Source organism: Acartia tonsa, chromosome 4 (genome assembly GCF_053477335.1).
Source record: "Acartia tonsa isolate MP-2025a chromosome 4, ASM5347733v1, whole genome shotgun sequence".
Classification (NCBI taxonomy): domain Eukaryota; kingdom Metazoa; phylum Arthropoda; class Copepoda; order Calanoida; family Acartiidae; genus Acartia; species Acartia tonsa.
The window spans coordinates 54,857,389-54,880,413 of NC_137263.1; the positions used below are offsets into that span (position 1 = coordinate 54,857,389).

The window sequence follows — 23,025 nt, forward strand, 5'->3', positions numbered from 1 at the left end:
TACACTGCACTGTACATTGTAGACAAACAACCGTTTGAGTGCATGATCTTTGGGGCAAAGGCATTCCCCCTACTTAAACTATTTGATGCCCTGTGCTGAACAAAGCATGTAAGTAACATTTTCAACGTTTTTGGTATGGGCAGTGTGAACTACTAAGATATCCAATAAAACTTTATTTTGTACTATTATAAAGCTAAAAAATCACATATTTATTCCTATGATTTCTAAATTGATTAACAAAATTTAGATATTTTTCATAGACAAAATTAACTACAAACCTTAGGTGGAACAGATGGATATTTGTTTGGGAAGTATATGTCAAACTCGTATATTCCGCCTGTGTATGGGGTCCCTTCAGGTCTAAAATTAATTAAACAATAATGTTAACTTATATTAGTTTGGTGACTACGTTTTTTTTTTAAATATTATAATAACACAAGGATGATAACAATCCAAAAGTAGCAAAGCACCAAAAAATCATGGATGGACAAACGGACTGAGATATTTACAGTAGATGTTCGGAGGTCATAAAAATGGGGAGAAAAGTATAAGATGAATGATAAAAAATCGCAAAACCTTTACGTTTACATATCAAAAGTCTTTTTTAACTTGGCCAACGGACTTTAATAAATAAAAATTAGCAATCTATCTTAATTAGCAGCCGATAAATTACATTGTCCCTATAGCATTACGGACTGACGAACAGACAAAGAAAATTTTTTAAACGAACAAGCGACTTATAGAAGATTATCATAATATCTCGAAATATATAAACTACAAGCGGCTACGCACCTAAAGACCTCTAGGGGGTGCGGAAGTCGACCCTCCTAAACTTTCAAATTTAGTTTTAATGTTTGCGGTTGGCATTTTTCTCGGGGCGATATCTCTTGGAGAAGCTACACTGTAATGGAGATTCATTTCAGGTCAGCTGTTAGCGAGAATCTTCGGTACACACACAGACAAACATTCTAATACTTTTACATAAGGATAATTCTAACAACTTACCCAGTAATGATACACCTCAGTAGGGTGGTTTTATTTTCATCACTTCTAACAAATATGGAAGATGAAGGATTTAGAGGTAGAGCTCCTTTGGAGTGTAGGCTGGCTATATCCTGAGCTACCCGTATGATACTCTAGAACATAGAATTAGATTTAGAGGTAGAGCTCCTTTTGAGTGTAGGCTGGCTATATCATGAGCTACCCGTATGATACTCTAGAACATAGAATTAGATTTAGAGGTAGAGCTCCTTTTGAGTGTAGGCTGGCTATATCTTGAGCTACGCGTATGATACTCTAGAACATAGAATTAGATTTAGAGGTAGAGCTCCTTTTGAGTGTAGGCTGGCTATATCATGAGCTACCCGTATGATACTCTAGAACATAGAATTAGATTGAGAGGTAGAGCTCCTTTTGAGTGTAGGCTGGCTATGTCTTAAGCTACCCGTATGATACTCTAGAACATAGAATTTCAATTAAGAAGTTAATAAGTTTGGTGAAAGAAGAGAGTTAACCGCCAGGAGAAGTCCCCAAAGCTTTATCAACACATTTTATTAATTTGGCTTAACAACTTTGGAGGATTTTATTGATTTTTGAATTTTCTTTCAGTCGAGTGTCCAAACGTTTAAACCAATAATGATTATCTACAAAAATTTTCCTTCAATTTTAGTGATTTCTTTTAAGTTTCAGACTGGCCAGCCAATTTTGAAAATAAAAAACGTACATAACGTAGACAAAAAAAATACGTTACGTACATAAAAAAAGTAAAAAAACGTACAAAAAAACGTACATTCCTAATAAAAATATATTAAATAATTTCCTAGTTACCTATTATCAATACATTTAAGTCTACTAGCAGCTACCTGTAAAGTAGAACCATAGCGAACTGACAGACACAAGATATCCTATTACTCTATTTAAAAGAACTAGCGTCTACGCTCCTAAAGGCCTCTAGGGGCACTTGAGGAGGGGAGGGTTGAATTCAATAAAAAACATAGATGACAACATACATAAGTAGCGAAGCTTAAAAGTTATTTATAGACATCTGAAAAAAATTAACTTAAAATCAGTGAGCAATAAAAATTTATTTTTGGGGGGAGGAAGTAGTTTTTTTTCTAAAGTCAATTTCTCTTGGGAGGGTGGATGGTGATACTCTTCCCCAAAATAGTTATAAAACTTCCAAAAACCTATGAGAAGCTATCCTGTTAAGGAGAACCATATCGGTTCCGTGGTTAGCGAGATCCTTTGGTTTAAACAAACAGACATCCTGTTATTATGTACAAAGTATATCCTATTATAAGGACCAGCGACTACGCCCTTAGAAGCCTCTAGAGGAACTTGATTAGGGGAGGGGAGGAGTTGAATTCAAAAACCCATTTTTTTTTATTTAAAAATAAAAAGTAAAAAACAAGGATGACAACATCCTTAAGTAGCGAAGCTCAAAAGTTATGGATGGAAATCTGGGACCTATATAAACTATAGAGTAGTGTCGTAAAAAATAAGCATTTAACTTATTTAAATAAATCACAAAACCTTTTAAAAATATATAATAACGTGAAAATCTAGGAATAAATTCAGCCCCCGAACCAATAAGCAAATCTCAATGAAATTTAGTGGAAGTATTAAGAATGAAAACTAATACAATCCCTGAAAATTACAACCGTCTATCAGGAATATGAGTAGAGAAAATCACAAAAACCTATACATCTAGGAATCGATCTAGCACTGCAACAAATAGACAAACCTTAAAGAAACTTTTTGAAAATATGTAGAATGTGAATTTATTTATTCCCTGAAAATTTCAGCCGTCTATCTTGAATAGAAGACGAGAAAACCATGAAAAAAAGAAAATCTAGGAATAGATCTAGCACCCCAACCAAAAGGCAAATCTCAATGAAAATATGTAGAATGTGAACTTGTTCAATCAAAAAATAGGAGCCGAGAAAATCACGTTTCTCTGATAGCATAACGGACTGACAAAGTGATTATAGAGTAGCTTCGCTAATAAATTTTTTAGTGAGGGAGGGGGGAGTAGACCACCCCCATTTCTGATTTCAATTTTAAAAAGAAAGAAAAAATAGGGGAAGGGTGGTGATTTTTTTCTAAGAGTAATTTCTCTTGGGAGGGTGGTTGTACCCTCTCCCAGGACCTATGAGAAGCTACCCTGTAAAGGAGAACCATATCGGTTTAGCGGTTAGCGAGAACCTTCGGTACAAATAAACTGACAGAGAGACATACATCCTGTTATTACGTACTAAGTATATTCTATTAAATAAAGTAGTAAGTTTTTTGTCTGATGCTTAAGATTTTCATAACTATTTCACACAGTTACCGAGATGGTTTTAGGCTATTTTTCCAACATTTTGAATACAGGTTCTTGAAGGGATTTGGAAGGACAGAGAAAATAGCCTACAACCTCACAAAGATCATGTCGGTTCAGCAGTTAGCGAGATTCTTCGTTACAGAAAAAAAGGATTTATAGGATAAACAAATAATAGGATATAGGGTTATTTTGTCTATTGCTAAAGATCTCAGAAAATACTAGTCTTTAATACAAAGTAAATCAATGCCTGTCTGTCTAAAGCTTAAGATCTTGGTAACCGCTAAACAGATTGGGTTCTAATCTTCAGGGAATATATCTACTAGTCCTGTGGTAGTTTTAGGCTAATTTCTTAGAGTGTGGGAAACCCACCCCCCCCCCAAAAAAAAAATCAACCACCCCTCAATTTATTTTTTGTAAACTAATGCAAATCAGCGGGGTGGGGGAACCCCCACCGCACCCTGGGGCGAAGCCTAAATGAAAAAAATAATCACAATCTTTTTTTATATTTTTTATTGACAAATTTCCAACAAACGATTCTATAAAAGAGGGATACGAAGCCTCTAATCCTAGTAGAAAGTAAAAAGCTTTAAGTGTCCCTCCCCCAAAGAAAATAGCAAAAACCATTAGGTATATTCCATGAAGAGTAGAGCATAATAGGTTCAGTGGTTACTGAGATATTATACAGACGGACAAGCAGACGGACAGACATCATTCTACTTTGCATTATAGATAATATACTATTTTTGTAATACTTTTTGTACAAATACAAATAAATATACAAATACTTTTATACTTATATTTGATTCTTATTCTTTAAAAACTGAAGATACCAAAAAATAAGACTTCTTAATCCTACACTGTGCACCATATGATATCTCGGAAAATTTACCCAAGTATATAAAGAATTTGAAAAAAATTATCGTAAAATCTATTAAAGGGGTAGTAGCATGAAATGCATTTAAACTTGAATTTAGTCAACTGCATATCTCTTTCTGTTCAATAGTTTAAACTATATCTATAGGACATATATTTAAAATCCATAAATTTAAACTGTAAGTTCTAATAACATATATGCATAATTTACATACATATTTTTGTTCTATGAAAATTGAAGATATTATTGAATTTATTTAAATAATACACCTATTGTTTTTGCAAAAATTTTCGTACAAAACATACAAATTACTTTTCTTCTAATATTTGATTCTTATTATTTTTAAAAAAAACGTAAAACGTACAAAAATACAAATTTCAAAATACGTTACGTACACATATCAAAATAACGTCCAGAACGTACACAGATTCGATGCGTAACGTACAAAACGTACAAAACGTACACTCTGGCCAGTCTGAAGTTTAGCATACTAATAAAAAAATAGTTTATCTATTGCATCGTATTACGGACAGCTTTCCGCCGATATCAAAATGAATTATAAGATTAAACATGTTTTAATAGGATCCGAAGCCCGGGTAACAAAACTGATATTGCCTTTATGATTTTTATTTCAATATTTGTGGAAAATTCTCTGCAATACGATGCTAGGCATCATTTTTCAGTATTGCTGAGAACCGGTTCAATCCAGCAGATATTAATCGGTTTCGAAGCCTTATTGGAAATATTTAAAATTTCACCTGGTAGGGTGGAGATTCTGTTTTGGCAAACTCGGACTGAAAGAAATGTTTGGAAGGACCTAAATATAAAAGATTAATGGATATAGAATATACGTGGATATATTGACAGGGGGAAATTTGTCATTAAGGGGGGGGGGGGGGCGTAATGACATAAGCTCTTAAACCGTGAGCAAAATGGTCTAAATATTGAGCTAGACCCTTCAAACTTGGTAAATAAGCCTAGTCCTATAGGTATTACATCTAAATGGCAAAAAAATCCAAAATTTTTTATTTTTAGGTTAGGTTAGGTAAGAAAAACCCTGCGGAAATGGGGTTTTTAGGCTTTTTTGGGTCTATTTTGATGTGAAAACTTGCCTTAAATTGTTTTTTCTTAGGGTTTTAACTTAAATACACTGTATCTATTTATATGGACATTATTTAAGATGATTCAGCAAGTCGGGGACCGACCCCAGGGGGCTAGGTGGGTGGCCCGCAGGGGTTAAGTTCATTTTTCCCAATATATTTGTTGTGATACATCAAATTATAGGTTTTTTAGGTCAAGGAACTAAAATTCAGAGCTAAAATAAGCATTAGACTAATCTGAAGCTAGCCCCAGCGGGCTAGGTTGGTGGCCCGCAAGGGTTAAGTGCATTTTTTCTAATATATATCTTATTATATATCAAACTATAGGTTTTTTAGGTCAAGAAACTCAAATTCTGAGCGAAAATTAGCATTAGACTGACCTGAAGCTAACCCCCCGGGCTAGGTTGGTTTTCTGCAGGGCTTAAGAGCATTTACCTAACCTAACCTAGAAACTTACTTATATTTTTACAGTTTTTTTTCTTGAATAAACTGTGTCTATTAATGAAGACTTTATTTAAGATGATCCCGCAAGTCGGGGACCGACCCCAGCGGGCTAGGTGGGTGGCCCGCAGGGGTTAAGTGCATTTTCCCCAATATATATGATGTGATACATCAAATTATATGTTTTTTAGGTCAAAGATCTCAAATTCAGAGCTAAAATAAGCATTAGAATAATCTGAAGCTAACCCCAGCGTGCGGGCTAGCTGGGTTGCCCACAGGGCTTAAGTGCATTTTACCTAACCTAACCTAGAAACTTACATTTAATATTTTTTTTTTAGGTTTTTTAAAAAATAAACTGTCCAATCATGAGGACCTTATTTCAGATGATCCAGGGCTTAAGTGCATTTTACCTAAGCTAACCTAGAAACTTACATTTATTATTTTTTTTAGGTTTTTTTCTAGAATAAACTGTCCATTCATGAGGACCTTATTTCAGATGATTCAGCAAGTCGTAGACCGACCCCAGCGGGCTAGATGGGTGGCCTGCAGGGGTTAAGTGCATTTTCCCCAATATATATGTTGTGATAAATCCAATTATATGTTTTTTACGTCAAAGAACTCAAATTCAGAGCTACAATAAGCATTAGACTAATCTGAAGCTAACCCCAGCGAGCGGGCTAGATAGGTAGCCCACAGGGCTTAAGTGCATTTTACCTAACCTAACCTAGAAACTTACATTTAATATTTTTTTTTTAGGTTTTTTTAAAAATAAACTGTCCAATCATGAGGACCTTATTTCAGATGATCCAGCAAGTCGAAGACCGACCCCAGCGGGCTAGGTGGGTGTCCCTAAGGGGTTAAATGCATTTTTTTAAAAAGTATGTGTTGTCATACATCCAACTATAGGTTTTTAAGGTAAAGAAACTCAAATTTACAGCTAATAAAAGTATCAGACTAATCTGAAGCTAGCCCCAGCGGGCTAGGTGGGTTGCCTGCAAGTCTTAAGTGCATTTTACCTAACCTAACCTAGAACCTTGTTTTTTTATGGTTTTTTTCTGGAATAAACAGTGTCTATTTATTAGAACATTATTTAAGATCCCTGCAGGCTAGGTGCGTGGACCGCAGGGGTTAAGTGCATTCTTAGTTGTCATACATAAAATTATAGGTTTTTTAGGTCCAGAAATTCAAAGGGGTAGTTTCACGAAATGCATTTGAACTTAATTTAGTGAACTGCATATTTTTTCCTGGTTAATTGGTTAAACTACATTTATATGGCATATATTTGAAATAATTTTAATTTTGATAGTACAATGTTAGTGGTGGAAGAATTTAATATGCTCATAGGATACAATTTTTTTATTTAATGTATACCACATACCACTAAAAAACTAGAATCAGGTTGCTATTGTGTTTTTTTAGCTCCAAATTGACTTTAAAAGCCTATAGTTTGATGTATAACAACACATAATTTGGAAAATTTACCCCTGCAGGCCACCCACCTAATCCGCGGGGGTTAGCCTTAGGTCAGTCTAATGCTTAAAATAGCCCTGAATTTGAGTTTCTTGACATAAAAAACCTATAATTTGATGTATGACAACACATACTTTAGAAAAAATGCACTACACCCCTGTGGGCCACCCACCTAGCCCGCGTGGGTCGGTCCCCAACTTGCTGGATTATCTAAAATAATGTCCTCATTTATAGACACAGTTTATTCAAGGAAAAAACCAAAAAGAATAAGTAAGTTTCTAGGTTAGGTTAGGTAAAATGCACATAAATCTACCTAACCCGCAGGGGTTAGCTTCAGGTAAGTCTTATGCCAATTTTAGCTCTGAATTTGAGTTTCTTGACCTTAAAAACCTTTATTTTGATCTATAACAAGATCTATATTGGAAATAATGCATTTAACCCCTGCGGGCCACCAACCTAGCCCATTGGGGCTAGTTTCAGATTAGTCTTATGCTAATTCTAACTCTGAATTTGAGTAAACTGACCTAAAAAACTTATAATTTGATGTATCACAACATATATATTGGGAAAAATGCACTTAACCCCTGCGGCCACCCACCTAGCCCGCTGGGGTCGGTCCCCGACTTGCTGGATCATCTTAAATAAATTTATTAATAGACACAGTGTATTCAAGAAAAAAACCTGTGAAAATATAAGTAAGTTTCTAGGTTAGGTTAGGTAAATGCTCTTAAGCCCTGCAGAAAACCAACCTAGCCCGGAGGGGTTAGCTTCAGGTCAGTCTAATGCTAATTTTCGCTCAGAATTTGAGTTTCTTGACCTAAAAAACCTATAGTTTGATATATAACAAGATATATATTAGAAAAAATGCACTTAACCCCTGCGGGCCACCAACCTAGCCCGCTGGGGTCGGTCCCCGACTTGCTGGATCATCTTAAATAAAGTCTTTATTAATAGACAAAGTGTATTCAAGAAAAAAACCTGTGAAAATATAAGTAAGTTTCTAGGTTAGGTTAGGTAAATGCTCTTAAGCCCTGCAGAAAACCAACCTAGCCCGGGGGGGTTAGCTTCAGGTCAGTCTAATGCTAATTTTCGCTCAGAATTTGAGTTTCTTGACCTAAAAAACCTATAGTTTGATATATAACAAGATATATATTAGAAAAAATGCACTTAACCCCTGCGGGCCACCAACCTAGCCCGCTGGGGCTAGCTTCAGATTAGTCTAATGCTTATTTTAGCTCTGAATTTGAGTTCCTTGACCTAAAAAACCTATAATTTGATGTATCACAACAAATATATTGGGAAAAATGAACTTAACCCCTGCGGGCCACCCACCTAGCCCCCTGGGGTCGGTCCCCAACTTGCTGAATCATCTTAAATAATGTCCATATGAATAGATACAGTGTATTTAAGTTAAAACCCTAAGAACAATTTAAGGCAAGTTTCCACATCAAAATAGACCAAAAAAAGCCTAAAAACCCCATTTCCGCAGGGTTTTTCTTACCTAACCTAACCTAAAAATAAAAATTTTTGGATTTTTTTGCCATTTAGATGTAATACCTATAGGACTAAGCTTATATACCAAGTTTGAAGGGTCTAGCTCAATATTTAGACCATTTTGCTCACGGATTAAGAGCTTATGTCATTACGCCCCCCCCCCTTTATGTTGCTAATATGGACCTCAATTATTGGTCAAACTGTCAAACTACATCAAGTAGAAGGGGAGATGATATTATTAAATAAAAATTAATATTCACCTGATTCTTCGAACTCGATGTTATCAAACTGTGCATGCAGAAGCGCGCTGCAATATTCTTGTTCAAGACTATGGCTTTCCGCAGGACTAGAGCTAGCACCCCCGTCAACTTCGGCCTGTCTAGGCTGGCAGTCATTGACATCAGGTACTCTAAACAAAATAAAGAATAAAAGTATACCCCTTTCAGTCGTTTTGTAATTTTTTAAAGGGACTGTGAACGTAATTTTTTCTCATCTTAATACAGGGGTGTATATTCTGCACAAGATTTATTTTTTTTCCCCTGCTACAAAATTTTTTATTTTTTTTCCCCCCTAGTTTTTTCTCACCAAGTAGGGGCGAAAATGGAAAAATATTTAAAGAACTCTATAATTTATTTGTTTTATCCCTCCTACCACACATTTTTTTAGTTTTTTTTTTACCAAGGAGGGGGGGAAATGGAAAAAATGTTTTCAGTTTTCTTAATTTTTACATTTTTTTTCCCTCCAACCACTTATTTTTTATTTTTTTCCCCCCCCCCCCTGAGCAGGGGATCCCATGTAGAATATACACCCCTGTCTTAATATCAAATCCTAACATTATCTCATTCATAATATCTCACAGATAGAGCAAAACGCGCTTTTGTTTGCTTAAAAAACGGCTTTTTCCGACGATTTTTATAAGGTACGGGGAAAGGAAGAAATTTTCCGTATTATATAAAATGTGCATTAAATTGCTTTTTTCTCCCATTATAGCTAAAATTAAACTTTTTCACATAGTTCTAGATTTTTCCTAACAGTTAAGCTGGCTTTTAACATAATCCTTGCTTTAATCCAATGTATAGTTACTTAGAAATTGATAAAATAAGCAATATTTTTTTATTGAAAACCAAATACAATAACAAAGCCAGAAACAGGTTTTTTATTAGTATCCAATTAACTTTAAATGGCCCATCTCTCGCCAACCTTTAATTACAAATTTGTAAATAATAAAGACGCAATATTTCTTTATAAACAGTCTGATAAAAGTGTAAACTAATTCTCCAAAGTGGGTTATTTATTGTTCAACACAATAAAAAAGGATATTATTATTTTATATAACCTATGAGATTCAACCCTTTGTAGACAGTGAGGTATTTTTTTTGTCAATAATACGAATTTAAAATATGTCTTTATTACCTAATTACTACGTTATAAAAAAACGAATTGGCAATTTTATAGCATAAAATAAATCCCTAACAGTAAGTAAATTGTTTCAACTATATATGACAAGTTAAATATCCCTACAAACATTATAAGAAACAAAAACGTTCAGATTTTCCCTGTTTTTTCCTTTTTCCCTCTCAAAATACCATAAAATCAAGGCATTATTTCTGGATATTTTTGTGAATAGGTCATTTTTGGTTGATCAGTGTAGTGAAATGTGCTTAGTAAATGTTAAGGTTTGATAATCAGATGAGAAATTTTTACGTTCACACTCCCTTTAATGTTTATACATTTTTTTAAAGAGCGGCTCGGCAGCCGCGACTAAGCCTTAAATTTAAACCCGTTTTAATGTTTTCAAAATTTTCTAGAAAAAAATGCCATTTTTGGGTGAGATTAAGACTTTCTACAGATTTTTAAATTGTAAAAGGTTGATTTCTCTGAGGCTGACAGGCGGCTGAAGAACAGCTGCCAAGCCCTGAAAAAAAGACTAAAGAAACTTACTGTTGATTATTGCTGTGCGAAGGCTTCATTGGTTCTGGACTCACATGGCCGTTACTTGTCACTAATGCAGACGAATCACCTTCAAGAATATATGACTATAAGTTAGCCTAACTGACAGTGCTAACATCATTTATTGGTATGTTCGTTCATCCAGTAGGAGGGGAGGGGATTGCATAAATGGGGTGGATGGGAGGTCTCGTTATTTTAGCCAGCAACGTTATTAACTTTATTAGAATACATGATAATCTGGTGCAACATCCAAGTAATAATAAATCCATTCTTATGCCTTACTATTTTCAATGTAGCTATCATAGTATTACATAAAAATGTTATAGAAAATTAAAAGGAACATTTAGGGCTTCGATAAAAACGTTGTGCAATCAATAAAATAAATACCTAGAGCTGTAGTACATTCCATTGGAGAAGCAGCTCGTTGTCCGTGGTTTTGTGCGCAGTATTTCACAGCCTCTCCGACCTATAGAAATATCACATCATTAAAAATAGAAGCATTACATAACCATTTAAATTTAGTATTAAATATCGAATTTTTAAAAGCGAAGCTTTTCTATAATTAGGGTCGGTCCGTCCGTACGTCCGTCCGAGATAGATAGCTTTTATTCGTTAATTTAGGCATGTTAGAATTGTCCTATCGATTTCAAACTTTGCATGATGATTCCTGTAGTAGTTGGGTACGATTTAGAAAGCGTAGCAACACTATAATCATTACCAGAATGTCCATACGTCCATTTTAAACATGTTGATTTTTCTACTTTTTTAACAACAAATTTTTATGTGATCTAATTATCCGTTTGATCTGATTTTTGGTATATTGATTCCTGGGACAACAAAGGACAATATTATAAGCGAAGCAACTCTATAATCAAGTCCAAAAATGTAAGTATGTCCATAAACATTATCCTGCTTCAAGCAGTTTTTCAACAAATTTACTTACAATTTTGCTTCGACTCTTATTCTTTTAAATGCTGATTATTCAGTTCAGATACTATACAAGTGTTAATGTCCGTTTGTCCTACCGTTTCAGTGCTTCACTTTTATGGATGTTGTCATCCTTGTTTTTATTTCAAACTATAAGTTCGTAACAAGAAGGGAAAATTCTGCAAAATTCTATAAATTGAACTAGTATATATGTCAACTAGCGGCTACGCCCCTAAAAGATACTGAGTGAATTTGAGATGTTGGGGGGGAACAATTCTATTTTCATTAATAGTAAAGAAAATCTTTTTAGGGGAGGGTCATGGTTCCTTTTTCCCCAAAAAAGCTATAAACATTCCCAGGACAAATGAGAAGCTATACTGTAAAGAAGAACCATATAAATTCATCGGTTCACGAGATCTTTTGGAACATACGGACATACCGAGATCCTGCTACTCTAAATTAGGAATAATATCTAACTAACCTCTTTACTTAGTTTCTGAAACTCTCTGGCCAGTATATCAGATCCTTCAGTGACTGACAGGGTCCGACCTGTCGAATCCACATCAACTCGTTCACAGCCGTGACCTCCGCCATGAAGGCCCCCCTTGCCATGATGAGCACCACTATGGTGTCCATGGGCATGTTGACTGCTGCCAGAGGATTTCTTTTTATCCTTAGGAACTGAACCGTTGGCACTTGCTTTACCTGTTTTAAAATTAGCAGAATTATGATAAAAAAATATTATAATAGTGACATAATATGGGTGGTTCCCAACTCCCTCATGTCTTTATTAACAAACTTTTATGAAAATTGTGCAACGATCGGTCTAGCCGTTTACGAGATTTTTTGAGTGTGAGACACACAACTTGCTACATTAAAAGAAAAAACATAGCTTGCAATCTATAAGCTTCTAAATCAATACCATAAAAAAAACCATGTGATTACTAACGTAATTCAAAAATACTGAAAATATATAGTATAATGAAACCTTAATACACATACACAAATAGCTTATTGTCAAATATTTGTAGAAAAATGGATATAATTCGATGCTAGACATAGTTTTTTCGTATGGATGAGAACCGCTTCTAATCCACCGGTTTCGAATGAATACGAGAAATGATCTTACCTATTCTCTGTATCATAATATTGGCCTGCTGTTCCAAGTTATGGAGGAGTTCCTGAATGGACGTGTGCTGGTCAGGTAGTGGTGCTAGAAGGCTGCGCAGTGAAGGCTGATGACACATCTCGCGGATTATTCCAACAACCTGGCGGTACACGCCAATGTGCTGCCCAATTTCTAGGAAGCTGTTGGCCTTGAAAATATAATTTGTTTCACACTTATGGCTTTGTGTTGAAAATAATCTCATTTTAGCCCATAGTAATCAATACATTAATCAAATTACTCTGTTCAAATGTGTGATTTAGTGGGATTAAAAAAATACGGATCATAGAAAGAAAACGATGTAGCGGGTTTCGTCGTATTCTCAAAGTAGTTTAACTCCTATTTCAAGCCCCTGCGGGGCAATCAAAAGTATTTAGCTAACCTAACCTAAACTAACTTATCAAAAGCTACTAAGAAAAAAACGACGAAACCCGCTACTTCGTTTTCTTTACATGACCCTAAAATGCTCACCTGTAGTTTGGACTCAATATAAGGTATGATTGCAGATCCCTCCAGTACAGAGTAGAGATCATCTACTGGGTTGACCGGCTCAGCAGCATGCTTAGTGTCTGGGTCAAGATGAATTGATGCCACAGCATTCAAACCTGATATAAATGATCAAAATAAAATCAAATTTTAAAAAGGAACTAAGCATCAGAAGTTACAGCAATGTGACTTTGTAAGCATTTACATAAATGCAGTATAATGTGATTGTGGAGTGTGGACCTATGAAGAAAGGCTGATAAAATTTCTTGTTTATTAACCCACAATTTATTGCACTAGTCTACAAAGTTTTAAAATAACGTTTTCTTATTCGTTGGAGTAACAACTTTAAGGACTTTCATTTTGATTAGTTGGTTTATTAAGTTGATTTTCCAATCTTTTCAACCACTAATTGTAATCTACATAAGGGGATGTACATCAATTTATTTAACCATTGTCTCATCCTTTTAGATCCCTGATTTCTGTAAGTGTAGAAAACCTAACACATAAATACCTTGTGAAACCATAAGATCAGTGCTGTCTGTTAATTTATCACTAGCTACAGCTGAATTATCATGAGCTGCGTGTATCACAGGTCCATCACCAGTCTTCTCCAGGTCTGCAGGCGACAACTTCCGCTTTCGCCTCGAGCTGTTGTCAGAGGTGTGGTTGCTCATAGAATTGGCACCGGAATAACTACAATTTTATTCAAATTAATTTGTATTTTTAAAATAAAAAATCTGGGTATAGTCCCTTTCGTGACATCGCCTCTTAAGGGGCGTTTCGTCTTATTTTCAAAGTTGCCTTTGAAAGTTTATTTCAGGTTATGTGATTAAAGCCCCCCCTAGGGGCTAGACAGTAGAGAAAAGCTACTGTGAAAATACGACGATGTCACGAAAGGGACTAATACCCAATTATTTTGTCAGATTGTGCAAAGAGTTTTATTTTAACAGAATCATTTTTTCGGTTTTTAATGCCAGTTTCGACATATGTAATCTTGTAATAGAGTAAAAGCAAATCATATCAGGAAAACATTCGAAAATATGAAATAATTACCAACGAACATCCAACGATGCAATATGATTGGTTTAGCAAGATTTACATTAAATAATCAAAATGTAGATAATTCAAAACGAAAAAGTGTACCTGTTTGAAATAGTTGCATTATGATTGTTGATTGTATTGTTATGATTAAGACGTTTTAACTCAGTCAGAATGTTCACTAACACCAACTCTATCTGCTTGTCTTTCTCCTTAAGCAAAAAAGATTGTTAAAGTTCACCTAAATGTTCCTGGAATCGACGGAATATATCAACAACAACGAAATCATAAGTTTTTAAATTGATCGCAACTAAACGGCTGAACGTACATATAATGTCCTAACCTGGATAAAACTGGTATCATAACCTACAAATAATCTGGCACAAGGTAAAGCAGCTGGCTTATCAAAACATGCCTAAAACAAGTCTATTACTTGCGCATTTATGTGTGCTGCGAGATTTCTATGCATTATTGAGAAATTTTAAAGCCAGATTATTTGTCTTCTTACAATTGAATATAACATGTACGTTTATCCGTTTGGCGGCTGGCAACCCTTAAATAACGTTTTTAAGCCAGTTTACTTTCCCAGTCACATTTAGGCAACAAAAATAAATATGATCTATCTATTTTATTTTAATCAAATACTATTATCAATTCTGACTAAAAATGAAATTCATACCTGTTGGGCGGCCAAATAGGAATCAATATCCCACCCCTTGTGGTTGTACGATGAATATCCCACTCCTTTGGCCATTTTGGGAGTGGGTGGGGAGGAATTTTCGCCGCCAGTAGAACTCTTCTTTCCAGCCGCTGCTGTCCCACTCGTAGTTCCTGGCTTCGGGGGCTTACTGGTTGTGCTACTATTGGTGGTGGAAGTTGTTGACAACATGTTGCACCATTTGTTCTGCTTACTTTGGATCTCCTTCTTCTTGTGCTTGCTGTCGAATCTGATAACATAAAATCCAAATTAATCATTCCACTTAAGGAATATTGAGAAAAAAAAATAATATGAAAGGAGAAAAATTGTTGCTTATATGTAACACATTTATTGGTACGTTCATTCACTAGGAGTGGAGGAGATGGGATAAAGGGGGTGGATGGGGGGTATTTTTATTTTAGCCCGCTGAATATTTCATTTTATTAGATGAAAATTCCATTTTGCACTAATAAATAGGTAATCAACATTCAACCCTTAGGGCCACTAAAAGACGGGAAACACATACAAAAACACCAACCTAGATTCTACAGCTGACAACGGGAGCTTGACAGCCTCCGGAATCTCGGCCACTTTATACTTGTTGTTGGCTCGGGGAACTATCTCACTGACCAAGGCCAGCCTCAGCAGGTGGTGCTCTATAGAGTTGTAGGCACCCATGGGATACCTGGCCCGGTCATTACGCTCACTGCCAACCTCCAGTCTCGCCCAGGTACTCAGGAATTCTTGAATTTCCTTTGCAAGTAATATATATCAATAATAGAATAATAAAACAATGAACCAATGCAGGAATAAGGTAAAACCAACAAGCGAAAAAATCTAAAATAATAATTGGAGGGCAGATGTATGTAGAGGTCGTCAATTCTTAGATGTGGTACCCCCAACTACAGCTCAAATTATGTATAGGTTTCGTGATTTTTTCCCAGTTTTCTTTTTTTCGTAAAGTTATAAACCTTTCCGGGACCTATGAGAGAAGCTACACTGTAAAGTAGGACCATATCGGTGCATCAGCGGTCAGTGAGATCATTCGGTACAGACAAACATCCTGTTGCTTTATTATAAGGACAGGGGTGTATATTCTGCACAAGATTTATTTTTTTTCCCCTGCTACAAATTTTTTTATTTTTCTTCCCCCCCCCCCCCCTCTAGTTTTTTCTTACCAAGTAGGGGGAAAATGGAAAAATATTTAAAGAACACTATATTTTATTTATTTTATCCCTCCTACCACACATTTTTAAACGTTTTTTCACCAAGGAAGGGGGGAGATGGAAAAAATGTTTTCAGTTTTCTTAATTTTTACATTTTTTTTTCCCTCCAACCACTAATTTTTTATTTCCCCCCCCTCCCCTGAGCAGGGGATCCCATGTAGAATATACACCCGGTTCCATCGGGATTGAACCCAAACGGGATTGAACCCAACGGGATTGAACCCACGGAATTGAACCCGCACGGGATTGAACCCAATGGGATTGAACCCAACGGGATTGAACCCACACGGGATTGAACCCACGGAATTGAACCCGCACGGGATTGAACCCGCACAGGATTGAACCCACAAAGGTGTAAGTTTCCCCCAATTTTTTTTTCTTCAATTTTTTTGGGGGTTTAAGTCTCCTCTTCCAATTTTTTTTTCTTAAATTTTTGGGCTGTGTAAGTCTTCCCCCAAATTATTTATTTTTTCTTTTTTAATTTTCTGGGGGTTGTAAGTCTCCCCCTCCATTTTTTTTGTTCAATTTTTTGGCGGGTTTAAGTCTCTGCACCCATTTTTTTTTTTGGGGGGGGGGGTTTAAGTCTCCCCCTCCAATTTTTTTTTTTTTTCAATTTTTTGAGGGGTTTAAACTCCCCTCCCAAATTATTTTTTTCTTGATTTTTTGGGGGTTGAGAGCCTCCCCCTCCAAATTAAAAAAAAAAGATCCTAGTGGAGACTTACACCCCCCAAAAAATTGAAGTAAATAAAATATAAATTTGGGAGGGGAGGCTTACACAATTCTGTGCGGGTTCAATCCCGTGTGGGTTCAATTCCATGTGGGTTCAATCCCGTGTGGGTTCAATTCCATGTGGGTTCAATCCCGTGTGGGTTCAATCCCGTTGGGTTCAATCCCGTGTGGGTTCAATTCCGTGGGTTCAATCCCGTTGGGTTCAATCCCGTTGGGTTCAATCCCGTGTGGGTTCAATCCCGTGGTTACCTATACACCCCTGTATAAGGATACACCTACTTTTTACATCTACTTTGGAAAAGTATAATATGGAATACAAATATTGTTTACGCTTACTTTAATTACTGTCTTCATATCTCTTGCTGGATTCCAATATGTTAGTTTTAATATTTCCATAGTTGTTACTCGTAACATCATACTACCCTAAACATAAATATTTAGTCAATACTTCGCCCCTATTTACTGGCTTTTCTGAATAAAATAGCAAAGAAAAAAATCATATAGCCACAAAAGGACATCATTTCAAGGAAAATCGCAATTTCTGAAGCCTAAGACCTTTATTTTAAATATTTTAGATGATTATGTTTAGTACCTAGTAAGATTTTTTGTTTTTATTTTAAGATCTTACTTATTACTGAAACGATTGAGATTATTATTTTAGAGTAACTATGTTATTGTATAGTATACAAAGGTCCAAGAATGGATAATTTTAAGCTATTTTGTTGAATATTTCAGTCTCTGCATGGTTTCAGCTATTTATCTAACCCCAACCACTTCGATTTTAGAGCCTCAAACGAGCTAGTTTTAGAAATAGAAAATCTCTATAAAAACTTATTTGAAGACTGATTAAGACATTTTTTTGGGCAAAAATACTTTCCGCGGATAAAAAAGTAAAAAAATTTAAGATTAAAACCATTTTTTAGCCCAAAGGGGCCGAAGGCTTGGGCTAACAAAAATAGTATGGATTTTATTATTTTTATCTTAATTATTCGTGAAAAATGATATAATACATAATTTTTCATTAAGAGAACCGGTTCTAATCCAGCGGATATTAATCGGTTTTGAAGCAATACTTGACAATATATTACCTGTAACCGTGGACGGATAACTTTGACAAGAGGAGGAAAGAATGGGTACAAATCCTGTAAAAATAAGATTGTATCAAAACATGTCAACAAGAAAAAAATGTATTATAAATAGGGGGAGGCAATGAAATTTAACATGGCGGTTGCTTTAATGACGTACAATGTGAAACTAAGAGAAACGGCGGCGGAACCGCTGCTCTCGCCGAAAACCGCCGGTAATAGGTATCCTCTTATATTTTTTTTTCTCAATTTTGAGGAAAACCGCTTTTTCTCGCCAAATCAGACAACTTTGAATATTTTAAGACAAATTACAAAAATTATACCTTTCTAAAAAAATTATATCTTTCCTAAAAAATGAATTTATTTTTGAAACGTTGAAATAGTACCTAGTACCGTTTAACATATTAACCCCTAACAGTCGGGCCCCTTGCCGCACCTTAATCAGTCGGGGGGGGGGGGGGGGGGGGGGTTCAACGCCCCCCCATATTATCTCAGTTTTTATTAGAGCTAGAGGGATAAAAAAATTTGTGCAAGTCCCCTGTGTTATGATGAATTTCCGACCTTTTATAGGTCTAAGTCAATTTTCGCTTCCTTCACCCTTTTATTTAACAACCTTTGTTTTTTGGTCCTTTTTTACTTAAAAATTTCAAACGGCTGTAATTTTTTTTATTTTTGAAGCTAGAAGAACAATTTTTTTGCAGAAAATGTTTATTTTTATGTAAATTTTATATTTGAAATATCAAACATAAATTTCAGCAACCGCAGCTGTTTTGGCAGCTGCCAGCCGCCGCAGTCGGCGGTCGGCGGGAAAACGGCGGCGGATCTTTATGAAATGTTAATACATTATCAAGACATGTAAGAAAAGCTTAAGTTTAAAATTTGAAGTCTCTAAGTCAAAAATTGCGGCCACAGAAGCCTTTAAAAGATTTCTGGAGACCTGGAGGATCAGGACCTGCAGGATCATACCTGGAACCTGAAATTGACTTAAACACCTGTATTTAAGATGAGGATGTACTACTAAAGGATATTTTAGTAATTTGGTAAGATAAAATGCTTTGTTTAAGTCAAAAAACATATTTTTTTTCTTTACCTGGATGACCCTGCCAGGTTTGCTGGCATCCTGTGCCCGCCAGGATGGAGATTTTCAAAAAATTCCAACTCTCAGTTATGTGTCATACCCATACTTAAAAAGTCAAGCAGTTTGGGCTCTTTATCTTTCACACACAGAAAATGAGATAGAAAAAACCGGATGGGGGGGCGTTCAACGCCCCCCCCCCCCCAATCGTTAAGGGTTAAGAATTGATCTTAACTACACGGTAGAACCCCAAAGGTTTTGAGTCAACCAACTGAATGTCCTTAGAGACAATTTTTCTCGTATTGTCCGTAAAGTTGGTGAAACCTTTTAGTCAAATGCTCTTATTAAGAACAGTTTGACTTAATAAGAGCATTTGACTAAAATGTTACAACGAACTTTACTAAAAATTAGGGTTGGCAATCCGGATCCGGAATCCCCCAAATTTTTGGCCAATTTTGGAATCTGGATCCGGAATCCGTTTTTTAATAGCGGATTCCGGATTCTTATTTGGTAGGCTAAGATTAGCGTTTTGAGTTTTTTCTTTCAACTCCTCCTCTTTGAAGGCAAATATTTTCATCATTATATATACCTAATATCTTTTAAAATCTGGTTCGATTCTCGGAAGTGAATTATAGAGAACACCAAGAACATTGATTTTTAGGACATATGTAGCAATTAATTCTTAATTTTTTTTTAAAATCCTTTTAAAATATTGCTAGAATCCGGAATCCGAATCCAGAATCCGCCAAAAATAAGAATCCGGAATCCGCCACTTTTTTTGACGGATTCCTTAAGAATCCGGAATCTGAATCCGGCCCAAAAATTCGACGGATTGCCATCACTACTAAAAATACGCGCCAAAAAAAATTACCCCCTTGTAAGATTCTTTTTTTCTTTTTATTATCAATAATAGGTACTTTTGAGATATACACTTTTTTAGTAAGACTCAGAAGCAGTTTTAGTTAGATTTGGAGCATTACTAGAATGATCTCCAGTTTACATTAAAAAATTCTACCTTTGAGAAATCGAGTTGCAACTCAATATAATGATATCCAAATCTTTTCTCAATCAGTTTCAGGTCGTCATGCAGGGGAGTGCCCGCAAAATTGCAAAATTTCACATTCCATTGGAAGATATTGTCGTCCACAGTGTCGGCACGAATACCAAGAGCCTGGCACAGCATATACTTTAATTAACATCTCTGCACTGCAACAGTTATTTTTGGTAAATATTTTAAGAAATAGATAAAAATAAGTCTTAATGGCTAACAAAAAGATTCTAAAATATCTTTCTAATGAAATAAGGCTTCATAACAATCGATATATTATTACTTGGATGTTGAACCAGATTTTCATGCACTGTGATAAAGTACGCTCGCAGCTGACTAAAATAACGATACCCCCCCCCCCCCCCCATAACCCACTTTACCCCATCAACTCCTTCTGGATGCACTGCACAAACAGACCTATAAATGATGTCCAAGATAGCAACCTAAATTGGCAATAATTTTCCCCTTGTCATTATATCCACGTACATATACTCAGTGCATGTTTAAACTAAAGTATCATGTGTCCCTGTGATTCTCCCATGATGCTGACCAGATCGTTGATGAGAATGCCGGAGGCTCCCTCGCTGGTGAACACCTGCTTCAGCTGACTGAAGCGCAGCGTAGACTCGTGGTACACCTCCTAAATTCATCGAAAATTAAGGAGTTGGAGGCAGGGAGGAAGGGTACATGTGGCTGTTTTTTACACTAGTCCCCAAAGTTTTCTGATAACGTTTTCTAATTCGTTTGCTTAACAACTTTTTGGGACTTTAGTTGAATTTTGATTGGTTAGTTCATTAAGTTGAGTGTCAAAACATTTCAAATAGTAAGTCAACTAGAGAAGTGGTAATTTTAAGTATTATTTCTGGGGATGTATCAATTTATCGGCTATTGTCTTATCCCTTTAGATCCTTGGGTTGAAATTGACAGTTGCCAGTGACATACAAAGGGGGAGGGAGGAGTAAGGCGGTTATCGGAAGAAATACCCCCAAATGTATTGGAAATGATAAGATTATACCCCCCTCCATTTTTTTAGCAATAGAGTAGTAGGGTCCAGTTTAAAAAATGTTTGAAGCGATAGAAAGATATTTATGATTTATTTTCTTTAATTTACCTGGAGAGAGAGGTCTCTGTTCTTATCACAATTATTATCATCTTTACACTTGGCACGTAACTCTTTCTCTTTATCTCGCCATCTTTTCTTTCTTCGGGCAATCTTAAATAAAATATTAGTACACACTTTTTAATAGCTTTAATACAAGGACATTTTAGGGATAGCAAGATAGCAAATATATATCCTTATAAAAAAGTTACATGATGTCTGTTTGTCTGTCTATGTATGACTATGAATGTAGCCCTGATTCTCTGAAGTCAGGATTCAAAAGCACACGGAGATTGGAGATGAGAATCATATTACGTGCCCCTAAAGGCCTCTAGGGGCGTAAACACCAGTGTATACAATGATTATTAAAAGAAAGAAAGGAAGGCAGACGTACGGACATACTTTAGTTTAAGAACAGCAATGCTACTAACAGAATATTAGGATCATGGAAAGAAAACAAAGTAGCGGGTTCCATCGTATTTTCACAGTAGCTTTTTACCTATTTCAAGCCCCTGCGGGCAATAATTAACATTTATCTAACCTAACCTAACCTAAAATAAAATAAAATAACCAATCAAAAGCAACTGTGAAAATAGGACGAGACACGCTACTTCATTTTCTTTCCATGATCCAAATATGAATTTACCTCAACGACCTCCATGCCCCATTTATCTAGACAATCATCTAGCTGACCATCCTCCTCTATACCAACATAGGAATCATCACTATCTAAATATATCAATCATAATCATCTAGCTGCCCATCCTCCTCTATACCAACATAGGAATCATCACTATCTAAATATATCAATCATAATCATCTAGCTGACCATCCTCCTCTATACCAACATAGGAATCATCACTATCTAAATATATCAATCATAATCATCTAGCTGTCCATCCTCCTTTATACCAACATAGGAATCATCACTATCTAAATATATCAATCATAATCATCTAGCTGACCATCCTCCTCTATACCAACATAGGAATCATCACTATCTAAATATATCAATCATAATCATCTAGCTGACCATCCTCCTCTATACCAACATAGGAATCATCACTATCTAAATATATCAATCATAATCATCTAGCTGACCATCCTCCTCTATACCAACATAGGAATCATCACTATCTAAATATATCAATCATAATCATCTAGCTGCCCATCCTCCTCTATACCAACATAGGAATCATCACTATCTAAATATATCAATCATAATCATCTAGCTGACCATCCTCCTCTATACCAACATAGGAATCATCACTATCTAAATATATCAATCATAATCATCTAGCTGACCATCCTCCTCTATACCAACATAGGAATCATCACTATCTAAAATGATCAATCATTTAATGAATTTTACATTCGAGTAAAACACTAGAGGGAAAAAGGGTTTAATAACTTTATCTCCCCATCGCAATCGTCTTGTGCAACCTTTCTATTGGGTCATTGAAAATCGACCAATGGTTTCGCTTATATTTACGATTTAAATAGCTTAATTTTATCCTTATAATAAAGTGTTTGTACTGAAGTATCTCATTAACCACTGAACCGATATGGTTCTCATTTACAGGACCGGGTAGCTTCTCATTGGTCTTGGGATAGTTTATAACCATTTGAGGGGAGGGTAACCTCCCACCCTCAGGGTACCTTTAGAGGCCTCTAGGAGCGTAGCAGCCGCTAGTGAAACTATATAGTTCATTGGATGGGTGGTTGAAACACACTATCTCACATTTCTGGAGTAAATAGTTAATAGTAATTTTACGGAGAATGCCTTGGCCCAAAAGCAA

General features: G+C 35.7%; 1 protein-coding gene across 4 annotated transcripts in view; it reads right to left on the bottom strand.

Annotated features, from left to right (window-relative positions):
- Positions 1–23,025, bottom strand: part of LOC145317814 (uncharacterized) — a 28,863-nt gene that overhangs the window by 3,262 nt on the left and 2,576 nt on the right. Inside the window, exons 6-24 of one of the 4 annotated variants that reach the window (XM_080159081.1) lie at positions 21,873–21,955; positions 21,239–21,340; positions 20,653–20,767; positions 20,095–20,249; positions 18,008–18,061; positions 17,256–17,342; positions 15,503–15,717; positions 14,947–15,214; positions 14,373–14,479; positions 13,741–13,922; positions 13,215–13,348; positions 12,708–12,894; positions 12,060–12,283; positions 11,039–11,117; positions 10,643–10,721; positions 8,962–9,110; positions 4,955–5,013; positions 1,006–1,136; positions 279–360 (exon numbers count right to left, since the gene is read on the bottom strand). In XM_080159081.1, the coding sequence (XP_080015207.1) occupies positions 279–360; positions 1,006–1,136; positions 4,955–5,013; positions 8,962–9,110; positions 10,643–10,721; positions 11,039–11,117; positions 12,060–12,283; positions 12,708–12,894; positions 13,215–13,348; positions 13,741–13,922; positions 14,373–14,479; positions 14,947–15,214; positions 15,503–15,717; positions 17,256–17,342; positions 18,008–18,061; positions 20,095–20,249; positions 20,653–20,767; positions 21,239–21,340; positions 21,873–21,955 (2,492 nt within the window). The other 3 variants (XM_080159082.1, XM_080159083.1, XM_080159084.1) reach the window with 3 other exon arrangements.